This window comes from Wyeomyia smithii, chromosome 1, assembly GCF_029784165.1.
Source record: "Wyeomyia smithii strain HCP4-BCI-WySm-NY-G18 chromosome 1, ASM2978416v1, whole genome shotgun sequence".
NCBI lineage: Eukaryota > Metazoa > Arthropoda > Insecta > Diptera > Culicidae > Wyeomyia > Wyeomyia smithii.
This window is the reverse complement of record NC_073694.1, coordinates 197,582,183-197,595,697: the sequence shown is the minus strand read 5'-3', so window position 1 is coordinate 197,595,697 and position 13,515 is coordinate 197,582,183. Positions and strand designations below refer to the sequence as shown.

Genomic DNA, 13,515 nt, shown 5'->3' with positions numbered 1-13,515 from the left:
TTCCAACCATGATGCTTACAGTTCTTAGCTTCTATGCTCAAGGTAACTGTAGTACTCAGATGCGGAAAACTCATTTTAGTACTTCAATTGAAAATATGAGGTCGCCCTTAAAAGGGCGGTTTGGTTTATTTTTCACACAACTGGGGCCATACCTGTATATCGCTCTGTGGAAGGTGTTGTTTACTTTACTGATCCGTCCGCTATGGAAAGCAGCGAGATATAACTGTCTGATAAAGCTCTGTATGCTATTTGTCGAACCAGTTTGCAGTAAATTAATCTCTTTTAACAATGATCGATTGCTTTCACTACTGTTACTTTACTGGGACCGTCCTAGTGATTATTCACTAGTGAACTGATTGGTTTAAGCAGAACTCTTATAGAAAGCATACAGAGTGTTCAATAACTTCGACTACAACCTTTCCCGTTATGTAGGTGCGCAGTATGTGCATTCTTTGTGTTGGTATTGGTGTCAGGTTTAGCCTCATATAAAGGTTAACCGACGCGCACGCTGACTAGCTGACATTTGTTGTGCAGAATCGCCGAAAAGTGCTTCCTAAGGCCAAAAAGTCCAGAATTAAAAATGATCTCAAATTGAGCTCAGAAGCGTCGAAAAGTGCTTCTAAAAATCAGAAAAGGCCAAAGTAGAAAATAATTCCAAATGGAGCTTAGAATCGTCGAAGAGTGCTTCTAAAGGCCAGAAAAGGCCAAACTAGAATATGATCCCAAAATGAGCTCAGAACCGCCGAAAAGTGCTTCTAAAGGCCAGAAAAAGCCAAAATAGTAAATGATCCTAAATTGAGCTAAGAATCACTGGAAAGTGCTTCTAAGGGCCAGAAAAGGCCAAAATAGAAAATTGTCCCAAATTGAGCTTAGAATCGCCGAAAAGTGCTTCTACAGGCCAAAATAGAAAATGATCCCAAATTGAGCTCAGAATCGCCAAAAAGTTCTTCCTAAGGCCAAAAAGTGCAAAGTTGGAAATGATCCCAAAATGAGATCAAAATCGTCAAAAAGCGCTTCTAAGGGTCAGAAAAGGCCAAAATAGAAAATGATCCCAAATTGAGCACAGAATCGCCAAAATAGAAAATGATCCCAAATTGAGCTCAGAATCTTTGAAAAGTCCTTCCAAAGGTGAGAAAAGGCCATAATAGAAAATGATTCCAAATTGAGCTCAGAATCGCTGAAAAGTCCTTCCAAAGGTCAGAAAAGGCCAAAATAGAAAATGATCCCAAATTGAGCTCAAAATCGCCGAAAAAGGCCACAAAAGGCCAAAATAGAGAATGATTTCAAATCGAGCTCAACATCGCTTAAAAGTGCTTTCTAAGGCCAGAATATGCCAAAATAGAAGATGATCCCAAAATGAGCTCAGAATCGCCGAAAACTGCTTTCTAAGACCAGAAAAGGGTAAAATAGAAAATGATCCCAAATTGAGCTCTGAATCGCCGAAAAGTGCTTCTAAAGGCCAGAAAAGGCCAAAATAGAAAATGATCCCAAATTGAGCTCAGAATCGTCGAAAAGTCCTTCTTAAAGTCAAAAAAGACCAAAATAGAAAATGATCCCAGATTGACCTCAGAATCGCCGTAAAATGCTTCACAAGGCCAGAAAAAGCCAAAATAGAAAATTATCCAGAATTGAGCTCAGAATCTCCGAAAAGTGCTTCTAAAGGCCAGAAAATTTCAAAATAGAAAATGATCCGAAATTGAGCTCAGAATCGCTGAAAAGTGCTTCTAAAGGCAAAAGCTAAAATAGTAAATGATTCCATATTGAGCTCAGGATCGCCGAAAGTTTATTCTGAAGGTCAGAAATATTCAAACTTGGAAATGATCACACGTAGAGCCCAGAGCCGTCTAAAATGCTTCTTAATGCCAGAAAAGGCCTGAATAAAAAAAGATCCCAGATTGAGCTCAGAATCGTCGAAAAGGGCTTCTTAAGGGCAGAAAGAGCCCACATAGAAAATAATCCAAAATTAAGCTCAGAATCGCCGTTAAGTGCCTCCTAAGGCTAGAAAAAGCCAAAATTGAAAATGATCTCTAATTGAACTCAGAATCGCCGAAAATGCTGCTTAAGTCCAGCAAACCAAAGTAGAAAATTGGGCTCAGATAGTCATTTTATTCAACTTTATGTCAGGTTTATCCTATCAACGTCAGGGGAGTGAATGATGTTCTAGAGCGTTTATCTGTTGCATGCTGGTTTCTCATATTGCAGAGCATTTTTCTGCAAATGATTAGTTCTCTATGACTTTATTACCCCCTGATCGATAATATGCCAATTCTGACAATAATAGAGTCGAAACCAAATTTTATTATTCATAATTTAATAATCATATATATTTTCACTCATTTTTCATTTTCATTCATTCATTCATTTTACCAAGAATAACGAAAGCAGTTGATGTATGGTTATTTTTTCAGTTCTCTTCTACCAAAATTTTGATAGTGGGTCAAATGATTGGTATGATTGGTTTATATAGCTCAGTTTTGAACTATACTTCACTTAACCCTCTAGTGCCCAAGTTATTTTTCAGACGGACTTCGGTAAAATCACTTCGAATTTTTTTTAACATTTTTTAAGTATTTATTGAAGTTTTTTAGAGTTTTAGCTGAAGTGTGTCTAAATGTGGCACTGGGTTTGCTTGAGGGTTCAATTTTTAATTGTGATATTCTTTTTTTACTTCTAAATCTTCTTGCCTTTAGTAGCAAAAATTCTTCACGCCTTGTTTGCTTCATTTTAGTTTGGAATAAAGGTTCAGATTATTAACTGGCATATCGAAATCCGGAAAAATATATCGAATATTTTAAAAATTGTTACCCAAAATTTGTTATCCAGGAGATCCAGAGCACTAAAAAACAGCTGGAAAGTGGAACGAAACTAACATGTGTTTCTCTTGTGTGGAATCACTAGAAAGCGGAAAGACTCCCGATTGATAAATAAAATAGTTAATCAACTGAATGTCTTGATGTGATAAAATCTCCGAAATTCGATAAAAGTTTTATATTTTCTTTTTCAAATGTTGTTTCACAACATTTCAAATTATTTTGGTTGCAGTCATCCCAATTCAATCTGATGGTGATTGGCACAATTTTGATTCAATTTCATTTATCATCCGTTTCGTTACTTGGTTATTCCGAAAAATCTCTAAAAGTTGTCTCTAAAAATTTCTGGATGTCACCCCATTTTTGGAAATTATGACAACGTTCATTTAAAAAAAAACTTGAACAAATGAGTCCCAAATATTTCATTTTCAGACATCATACCGGTTTATGGATCTCATTAAAAGTAAATTATAATAAACTAGTAATTAGTCCCACAATGTTCAACGTCTTGCTTAATATTGTTCAACAAATTACAGTCAAACAGATCTTGTTCAAAACCAATCAGAAGGGTTTTTTAAATTGTTCGGAATTTTTCTCATTTCCGTTTATTGTTACACCAGGCAATAGTATGCCTTCACCGAGCGCATCTTAGCTTTGAGTTTCATACATTTCTTATGTCAACTATTTTAATTTGTTTCGTAAAATGAACGTTTTGAAGAAAAAAAATCTCAACTCGCATTACTTTCGTCATCTGCTATTTTTACATGAACTGTGATAAGTATACAAGCGTCGAGACGAAGTACCATATTCTTGAAATAATTCTTTTTTCCTTCTCTCAAAATTAAAACATATTTTACTCGATGTTTGAACAAAATTCCGGCGAAATTCAAACAAATTGACCAAAATTAAGACAAAATTGGGTAGAGAGCAGCACAACCTCTTTTTTGAAAAAAGCGTTTTACATTTCTACCTTCAAAAGAAACGGTGTATGGCGGCTGCGGAATTAATGGCCGAAAGTTTTTTTTCCAAAATAGAACGATGCAATCAGTTAGAAAAATGTGTTTCGCCTTCTAGAGAACAGTGCACGGCGTGCACTACGGCCATTTGTGTGACCCCTTGCGGAATCGATCCAAATCGCCGCTGGATGCGAAAGCGGGTTAAATACACCCTCAAATGGACTTTTAAATTTGTCTCTCCCGTGTCGGCGGTTGGCATGTGCTAGCGGTTATCGATTTGGCAGCGGTCAGAGCACAGGGCGTGATTCCGATCACACTATAAATATTTATTGAATTTTCATTAAAATAACCGAATCGTCCGGTCGGCCAGCGTTGGCACTGCGATTCGCTCGATGTCGTTTAGCGAATCGATTGCTAGGCTAGCTTAGAGCTTACCGCTGAAGTCCTCTAGCTTGGGTGATGGTGTCCTAGTTGGCTGGAAGCCAAAATTCCAACAACAAAAAAAAAGATTTCCACCGGGGTAGCTTTTACAGTGTAGAGGACGTTGGAAAATTTAAATTTTGCAAAAGAATTTAATTAAATCGTTTGAGTTTTCGCTCATAGGCGCGTTTCGGTAGGATTGTCTGTTAATATTTTGTTTTCCCTTCTCTTTCGTTCACAGGGTGCTGAAGAGGTCAACCGGGAACAGTTTGCCGATTTGTGGCGTGAGTACTTCTCGACCGATGATCCGGCGGCGCCCGGCAACTTCATTTTTGGCAAAACGTCATTTTAACGCAGCTGTGGGCGCTCCACCGTCATTTCCAGCTTCAGCCGTAGTAAGAGTAAACAGCAACAAGACGATATTTATCAGTAGAGCAAACAAAACTGTTGCACCCACATCGTTTCAATTTTTCTCGTCGTTGGAATCTCTAGCGAGTTGTTCGAGTTGCGTTCGTTATTTCCTCTAGCGTTAAGCTCTTATGCTTCATTAAAGAAACAAATGCAAGCAAAGCAAACCTATTTTGGATGGAAATCGCGTTGGTGGAAATCTGACAGCTTGGAAAAGCGTCTGCAAAGGGGTAGCGTCGTGGTCGTGCCATTAACAACGGGTGTCTCCACGTCAGTCGGCAGAAGGGCCTTCAGAACGGACAAATAAAGCATCAATCATCTGGCAAGCAGTGTCGCCAGATGTCGCTGCTGCAGCCAGTAACGCGGATAATCGGTTTAGTGTCAGTTTCGTCGAAAGTTGTTATTGTTTTGTTTTTTTTCGCTGTTCTTCGTTTGCTCTTGAGATCGCGTCATGAATATATACAGCACCACAGCAGCAACTCGCGTGATGGCGTGTGAGAATGCAGCAGGAAAAGCTGCTCCCCCGTGTGAGGACGTGATTATAATAAATAGTGCTGGCAGCGCGATATGATAAATCATGTTCAAAACAGCGCGCTTGATTCCCGCGCTTGACTTCGACCCGATCGTCGCTGCTGGGGGTGGCACTGGTGTGGCATGTCTAGCTATTTTTTTTTTCGCGAACAGAGCGCAACAAGGGCAGCGAAAGTGAACGCTGGATCATCACTCTTTTGAGCATTGGGTTTTATTTTAGTAGGAAACTAGTGCAGATTGGCTACCGAAAAATGCTTTGAAAATAAATCCAGAAACATATCCAGCAGCGAATTCCGATTCCGATTGGCACAAATCAGATGTTGCGTTCTACACTCAAAACGGGATAGGTGTACAGACATCCGGCCTTATTTGAAACATTGACCGTTGCATCGATTTATATTAAAACTATTCGTTTCACAATCGTTACCGAACGACGGATTAATTCATATATATTTCTAAATTTCAAATACAATTTTATTCGCAAAGGCTTGCAGTCTAAAAATAGAAATCAAACGTGAAACTCGTCATTCTCAAAAGAATGGAATTGCTATTTAACATAACCATACACGTGAAATTGCAATTAGTTTAAGTCACATCGGCAGCACTGACCCGTACAGTTGTGTACGACCGCTGGTGTAAAGCAGTATCGTATTGTGCAAATTTTGTTCCCCACCCAGTTTATTGTAAGCAACGATTTATAGACCCTAGTTTTTGCGGATAATATTAAAGTGTTTTGGTATAGCGGAAAAGACTTTACATCCCATTCGATTCTAGACGAAACATTTCTGAAGTACCTCAAGAAAGAAAATTAGGACTTATTGTATTCATAATGTAATCATTAATAACTCTGGGCGAGTATTGAAATTCTTGGATTGTAATCATTTTGCTAATGATACTGCAGTGTTTTTCCAAACTAAACTCTGATTTTTGCTATTATTCATTTGAATGATTTGCGTCCGCTCAACCAAGTTAACGAAAACATCCAAATCTAATGTTAAAAATTTTGTTTACAATAGTTACGTAAATGGTATAAAAGCTTTCTCAAAACGTTTTATTACATTTTTTTAGATTTTTCCTCTTGCAAGTTTCTGTTCTATAAGTTGTCACGCATTGTACAGGGTGCGCCATAATTATTGCAACAAGAAACTGGTCCTCTAACCATGTTTTTGGCAAGTAAGACAAAACTTTTGAAATGAAAATAATTTATTGAGTAAAAACAATTGATGAAAAACAACAACTCATTCAATGTGTCCTCCTTTAGCTCTGATAACAGCTCGGAGATGCTTACGCTAAGGCGGACCGAATGTGATTTTGAGGAATTCCCTTCCATCAAATTGAGCAAAGACTTCTTCAGCTCGTCCAAACTTGTGGGTTTTCGTGATCCCTCAAATCGAAAAGTCCATCTCGTTGAGATCTGGCGAGTTTGAAGGCCACTCATTCTTGGTGATGACAGAGGGAAAGTTAGACTTGTTAATTAGTTAAAAATTCTACGAGTACCTCTAAACGATTTTCAGCAGAGCAAATTCATTCTACAAATCATCATCTGTATTTTTTCTAGGGATCCAATGAAAAAAAAAAAACAACCTAAAACACGGTGCTGAGCGTCTTAGTAGAATGATATACGAAATCAAAAAAATAGAATTCCTCTTCTCCATTTTTTTTTCTATATTTGCCATGAAGAACTCACATAGAAAAGGAGATAGTGGATTACCAATTGGTGTCTCTGTAGTCTGTTTGTAAAATTTACCAAGAAATGTGAAATGGTTTTTTTTTTCATGCAAAGGCGTCAACTTTCTCTTTCCAAGTATTATCAGAATGTCGGGAAAGAATCCAGTCCTCTAAAAGATTTGAGATTTAATTCACTGGAACGCTAGGGAATAAAGACGTTACGTCGAATAAAATCATCATCTCAACAGATTCGATGTTACCCGAGGATCTTAAATTTTCAACGAAATAACGAAATCTCCTGTGCTCTTAACTAATCGACTTGGAAATTTCTTGGGCATAGCTTGAAATTCTTTGACCAACCATTTAGCCAGTTTTTTCTGTGGGAGCTCCTACTGCTGGGATAATTTCTCTCATTTTATTTCCAGGTTTGTGAATTTAGGTGAAACCCTTTATTTCTGGAAGAACTGGATTTGAAACACGAATATTTTGTAAAGCATTACATTGTATTTTCGACACGTTTTACCATATCAGCAAGACGATTAAGTCACAGTTGCTGAAAGTTTGGAAATTTACAAACATCACTCATCCACGCTTCTCAACAAAGACGTAGAGACCCCCCTTCATGGCTATTCAATCTTCTTCCCAAAAACCCTAGCTATGGTACGGTAAACAACCGACCGCATAAATCACTACGTAACTTCAAATAAGGAGGTTTAAAAGTTAAATTTTTACCTAGGGTAAATTAACCTATAGTGGACCCCTATACTTTATTAACCTATAGTGGATCACCTGTCAGTTTACTTCAGTTCCTCTTTACATCAATCAAAATTTATAAATGTTTGTGATGCAGACAGGCTAAACAAGATATTTTCCAATGGAATCTTGCTGGAAATTCCTCGAACTCTCTGAAAAATCCTCGAAGTTGCTGAAAATTCCTCGATTAAATTGAGTTAATCTAGCGGGTGGTCCACTATAGGTTAATTAACCCTACTACAAATATAGAACAGGATCGACACTTTACTTTTTACCAGTCCACATAAGCACTGATGATGATTGTATGTAGCAATCGAAATACGTATCTGTACGGACTAGCAGTATTTTCCATTTTACTTCTCAAATTTCTAGTAGAGTTGAATGGAAACATATAGTTCTTTTTTTTCTGAATTTACTAATGTTCCTCGAGATTCTGATGCAGATTAGCTGGATAAAATGTTTCCCAAAGAAAGGAAATGCTTAGGGTTTTCGTAAAAATTGAATTAGTTTGGTCGGTAATCCACTAAAAGACGAGGTCCAACCAAGATAGTTTTACGGTAAGTGAGAAGTTGGCAAAGCATGTACCTTTTTACAAGAGTTTCACGGGAGTAAATTTACTATCGTGGTCCCCTTTCCTGTAGTGGACCACCCGCCAGAAAAATTCAGTTCAGGCGAAAACTCGAGAGATTTTCAAGACACTTTCCGATTTAGGGTTAATCAACTTATCGTGGACCCCTTTCCTATGGTGGACCCCCACCATGCGAAAACAGGAAGGATTTTCAGAAAACTTTCAACGGGAAACATCTTGTCCAGCCAATCTGCATCAAAAATATTTATAAATTCCGATTTATGTCAAAAGAAAAGTTGTTAATCTGACAAGTGGTCCACTATAGGTTAATATAGGAAATATAGGTACAGTCCTTTTTTGATTCTATCACGGTCGAAGAATAACTCTCTCGTGAATCTAAAGAAACTGTTGACTTGATGAAATGATAAACATCAGTATATTTTGTTAGATTTCAATGCTGTTCGACTACAAAAACTAACCTCCATCATTTCCCTAAATCTAGAGTCTCGCTAGATTCACCAGAATGTGTTTTTTTTTTACCAAGATAAAATCGAAACGGCACTGTACTATACTATATGTACTTTAGGGTTATTTACCCTATATATGTTTTCGTGATTATAATGTAGATTGGCTGGATGAGATGTTTCCTGATAGAAGTTTTCGCGAATGTTTAGTTAATATGACGAATGGTCCATTATAGAGAAGGAGACCGCTACAGGTTAATTTACCACAAAAGTTTAAAACAAAAGTCACAGTGGTCCAAATTTTACAAAAAAGGTTAATTTACTTTAGATCGAAATTTCATAGCTGTTTCTCGTGATTCTGATGCAGATTGGCTAGATGAGAGGGTAAATAAACCTTTAGTGAACCCCTTTTCTAGAGTGGACCACCCGCCAGATTATGCTAAACTAAATTTATGCGAAAACTCCAGGGATTTCTAGAAAACTTCCATCGGGAAACATCTTATCCTGCCAATCTGTACAAAAATATTAATAAATTTCGATTATTATTAGGAGAAATTGAGTTAATCTGACGGGTGGTTTGCCGAAGCTTAATAAAGAAAAGCGGTCCACTATAGGTTATTTTCCCGATGTCGCCAGCCAATCTGCATAACAAACATTTATAAATTCCAATTTATGTCAAGAGAAAAGAAGATAATCTGACAAGTGGTCCACTATAGGTTAATAAAGAAAATATAGGTACTACAGGTTAATTTACCTTATAAATGTTTCTCGTGATTTTGATGCAGATTGGCTGGATCAGATGTTTCCCGATAGAAGTTTTCGTGAAAATTCGGTCAATCTGACGAATGTTCCATTATAGACAAGGGGACCACTATAGTTTAATTTACCACGAAAGGTCAAAATAATAATTGCAGTGGTCCAAATCTCACGGAAAAAGGTTAACTCACTCAAATTAAAATTTTATAGATGTTTCTCGTGATTCTGATGCAGATTGGCAGGATAAGAGAGTAAATTACCCTATAGCGGACCCCTTTTCTATAGTGGACCAGCCACCAAATTAACTCAATTCATGCGGAAACTCGGAGGATTTCCAGAAAACTACTTTCGGAAAACTTCTAATCCAGCCAATCTGTACAGAAATATTTACAAATTCCGATTATTATTTAGAGAAATTGAATTGTTCTGACGGGTGGTCCACATTGGTTAAAATAGGAAAGGGGTCCACTAGAGGTAATTTTACCGACGAATGCAGCCAATCTGCATCACAAACATTTACAAATTCAAATTTTTTCTAGAGAAAAGTAGTATATCTGACAAGTGGTCCACTATAGGTTAATAGAGGAAAAATAGGTTCTATACTATAGGTACTATAGGTTAATTAACCTTATACATGTTTTTTCGTGATTCTGATGCAGATTGGCTGGATAAGATGTTTTCCGACAGAAGTTTTCGCGAAAATTTAGTTAATCTGATTAACCTCTATAGAAAAAGGGATCAATTTACCACAAAAGGTCAAAATAACAATCGCAGTGGTCCAAATTTTACAAAAAATGGTTAATTTACTCTAAACCGAATTTTTATAGATGTTTCTCATGATTCTGATGCAGGTTGGCTGGATGGGAAGGTAAATTAACCAATAGCGGACCCCTTTCCTAGGGTGGACCTCCCGTCCGATTAACTCAATTTATGCGAAAACTCAAAGGATTTTCAGAAAACTTTCATCGGTGAACAGCTTATCCAGACAATCTGTACAAAAATAATAATGAATTCCGATTATTATTAGGAGAAATTGAGTTAATCTGACGGCTGGTCCACCATAGGTTAATACAGAAAAGAGGTCCACTAGAGGTTATTTTCCCGATGTGGCCAGGCCAGCCAATCTGCATATCAAACATTTATAAATTCCGATTTTTGTCAAGAGAAAAGTAGTTAATCTGACAAGTGGTCCACTATAGGTTTATAAAGGAAATATAGATACTATAGGTTAAATTACCCCGTGGATATTTCTCGTGATTCTGATACAAATTGGCTGAATCAGATGTCTTCCGATAGAAGTTTTCACAGAAATTTATTTAATCTGACGAATGGTCTACTTTAGAAAAGAGGACCACTGCAGGTTAATTTACCACGGAAGGTCAAAATAATGGTCGCAGTGGTCCAAATCTTACAAAAAAAGGTCGATAACGATTACTTTGAATCGAAATTTTATAGATGTTTCTCATGATTCTGTTGCAGATTGGCTGGATAAGAAAAGGGTAAATTAATTTATAGTGGACTCCTTTTCTATAGTGGACTACTCGTCAGATAAACTCAATTGATGTGAAAACTTGAGTGTTTTTCGGAAAACTTTCGGATGGATCTTCTGCATCAGAATCACCAGAAACATTTATAAATTTATGTTAAGAGAAATTGAGAAATTTATGTTAAGAGAAATTGAGTGATCTGACTAGTGTCCCGCTATAGTAAAGTGGTACACTATAGATTGATTTACTTATCCAGTCAATTTGTACAATTTTTTTCATAAATTCCGATTATTATTAAGAGAAATTGAGTTATTCCGACGAGTGGTCCACTTTAGGTTAATAAAGGGTCCGCTCTAGGTCATTTATCGATGTTTCCCGGTGGGAGTTTTCGTATAAATTGAGCTAAGCTAGCGAGTGGTCCACTACAGGAAAGGAGACCACTTTACGTTCACTATCACCCTGCGTTCTTTCAACCGCAGATGGTGTGATGAACATTGAATGTGAACTGCAGTAGGTCAAAATAATGGTCGCAGTGGTCCAAATCTTACAAAAAAGCAATTTTTCGGTATGGAGTTAATTAACCCATAGTATCTTATCCAGCCAATCTGCATCAGAATCACGAGGAACATTTATAAATCCCGATTTATGTTGGGAAAAATTGAATTAATCTGACGAGTGGTCCACTATACAATAAATTACTGAACGTTTTCCGTTCATTTATGTTGTCGTCAGAGGTGTCAGAAGTTTTGAAAAATGTCTGCAACTGCTTGAAAACCTGAAACAATGCTGAAATTAATCTATCCGTGGTTAGAGAAAATTGCCCTCACACGGGTACATATATGCACCAATTTGCATATATTTCATATTTCCTCAATTTTAGAAATAGAGTACTTTACTCTATATTGGACCCTTTTGTTTTATTATCCTATACAGGACCATCCTTAACATAAATTGAAATTTCGAAATGTTTGTAACGTAGATTTGCTGGATAAGGATTTTCCCGGTAGAAGTTCTCTGAACATCTTTCAAATTATCACATACACACTTAGATTTTATTGCCGAGAACTCAACAGCTGATAAATTCAGCGAAATGTTCTACAAGTTTTCGGTGGAATTTTCAAGAGCTTCGGCAAATGTAATGTCGATACTTGCTGGTTTACGGTAAAACGATATATTTGCTGAGTGTTCGTCGAATTATATTGCTGACATTTGTTATAAACTTCGCCGAGGTGAATCAGCTGTTGGGAAGTTTGCCGAGATAATTTAAGTGTGTAAATTGAGTTAATCTGGTGGGTTGACCACAGTAGGAAAGGAGTCCAGTATAAGTTAAATTACCCTAATATAAATTGGAACTTGATAATTGTTACTGATTAGCCAACCAAACTCGAACGGGCGAGGAAAGATTAGTTTATTAGAAGAAATCAAAAACTACTACTGAAATTGCACTGATGCAAAGTTTAAATCAAGATGTTTGATCAAGAATTTTTCAGTTTTTCAAATTCAAGCTAAAAATTGATTATTGTTTCGTACTATGTATTTCATGGGAAATGTTGCCATAATAGTTTTTTTGCATGCATAACTGCGCCATCTGCATGTGAACTAGATTGTTTTTATTCGATTTGATCGTTATTTGTGTAAGGTGCGTATTATTCAATTAATAGTTGTAATTCATTTATTGAAAGTTACTCAAACTATAAGTTTATGAACGTATTTCACAGATGAACAAGGGATAAGATTATTTTTTATTATACCTAGTTCTAAATATTATCAAAGTATTCTATCCTGGACTGCAAACGCCTGCTTTGTCTGTATATCTGTAAACCTTTCCTCGTTTTGTGTGAAATTGAAAAAAAAAATCTAATCGAACGATTAGCGTCATCAATACGTAATGAAAATGCTCGTGTGTAGTAGCAAACGATGAAGCTTTCTGTTTTGCTTTCAACTACAAGTAAGAATATCAAGGGAAACAAAAAAACTTTTTGAACACGTTCTGAACCCCATTCTCGACCGTAGTGTCCTATATCAAACTTTGAAATAATAGGTTTACGAAGCCGTTAAACATAAATTGAAAAACCTTAAATCAACTAAAAAATAGGCGAAAAAGTCCCGTTTTCGAACTCAATCCTCTAACATCATCCTTTTACAATGAGCTAAATCTTATATCAATCGGTAGTAAATATAACTAGAAGAAAATGCCATTTGAATAGCAAACAGAAAGAGAAATGTTTGATGATAAAACTCATAGATAAGTCAAAACAGAAAAAATCAGATAATACTGGATAGCGCATTTAAACTAAAGAGAACTGCAAAATAGCAGACACCCCTATATCAGAAGATGTTGAACTGTCACAAAGTCTATAGCGGTCAAAGCACGATATTCTCACTAAGTAAGTAACAAACAAAGATCTGTGTGAACAAAAAAAAACTCTATAGAATATGTAAAAAATTGTAACACTATTTGAATAGAACGTCGCACTTTGGAAAAGTCAATTTTTACAGTAGGATAAACTCGATCAGCGCTGGAATATCGATATTGGCGAAGTACGGAGATAGATAGCATTAATGCGAACCTTCATTTGCTTATGTTAACCAAACACTTACAGAGCGATGGTGGATATGGATAACACGATTCAAATTATTAAAATATTGATAGTAACGAAGTTATTTAATTATAAGATGATTTATTCAATCCAG

General features: G+C 36.5%; 1 protein-coding gene across 1 annotated transcript in view; it reads left to right on the top strand.

Moving 5' to 3' along the window:
- The window catches only part of LOC129719142 (calexcitin-1-like), a 97,609-nt gene extending 90,894 nt beyond the window's left edge, over nucleotides 1–6,715 (top strand). Inside the window, exon 7 of the mRNA XM_055670581.1 lies at nucleotides 4,428–6,715. Coding sequence (XP_055526556.1) covers nucleotides 4,428–4,538 — 111 coding nt within the window. The 3' untranslated portion in view covers nucleotides 4,539–6,715. The remainder of the gene's footprint in view (nucleotides 1–4,427) is intronic.
- The last annotated feature ends 6,800 nt before the right edge of the window (nucleotides 6,716–13,515 follow it).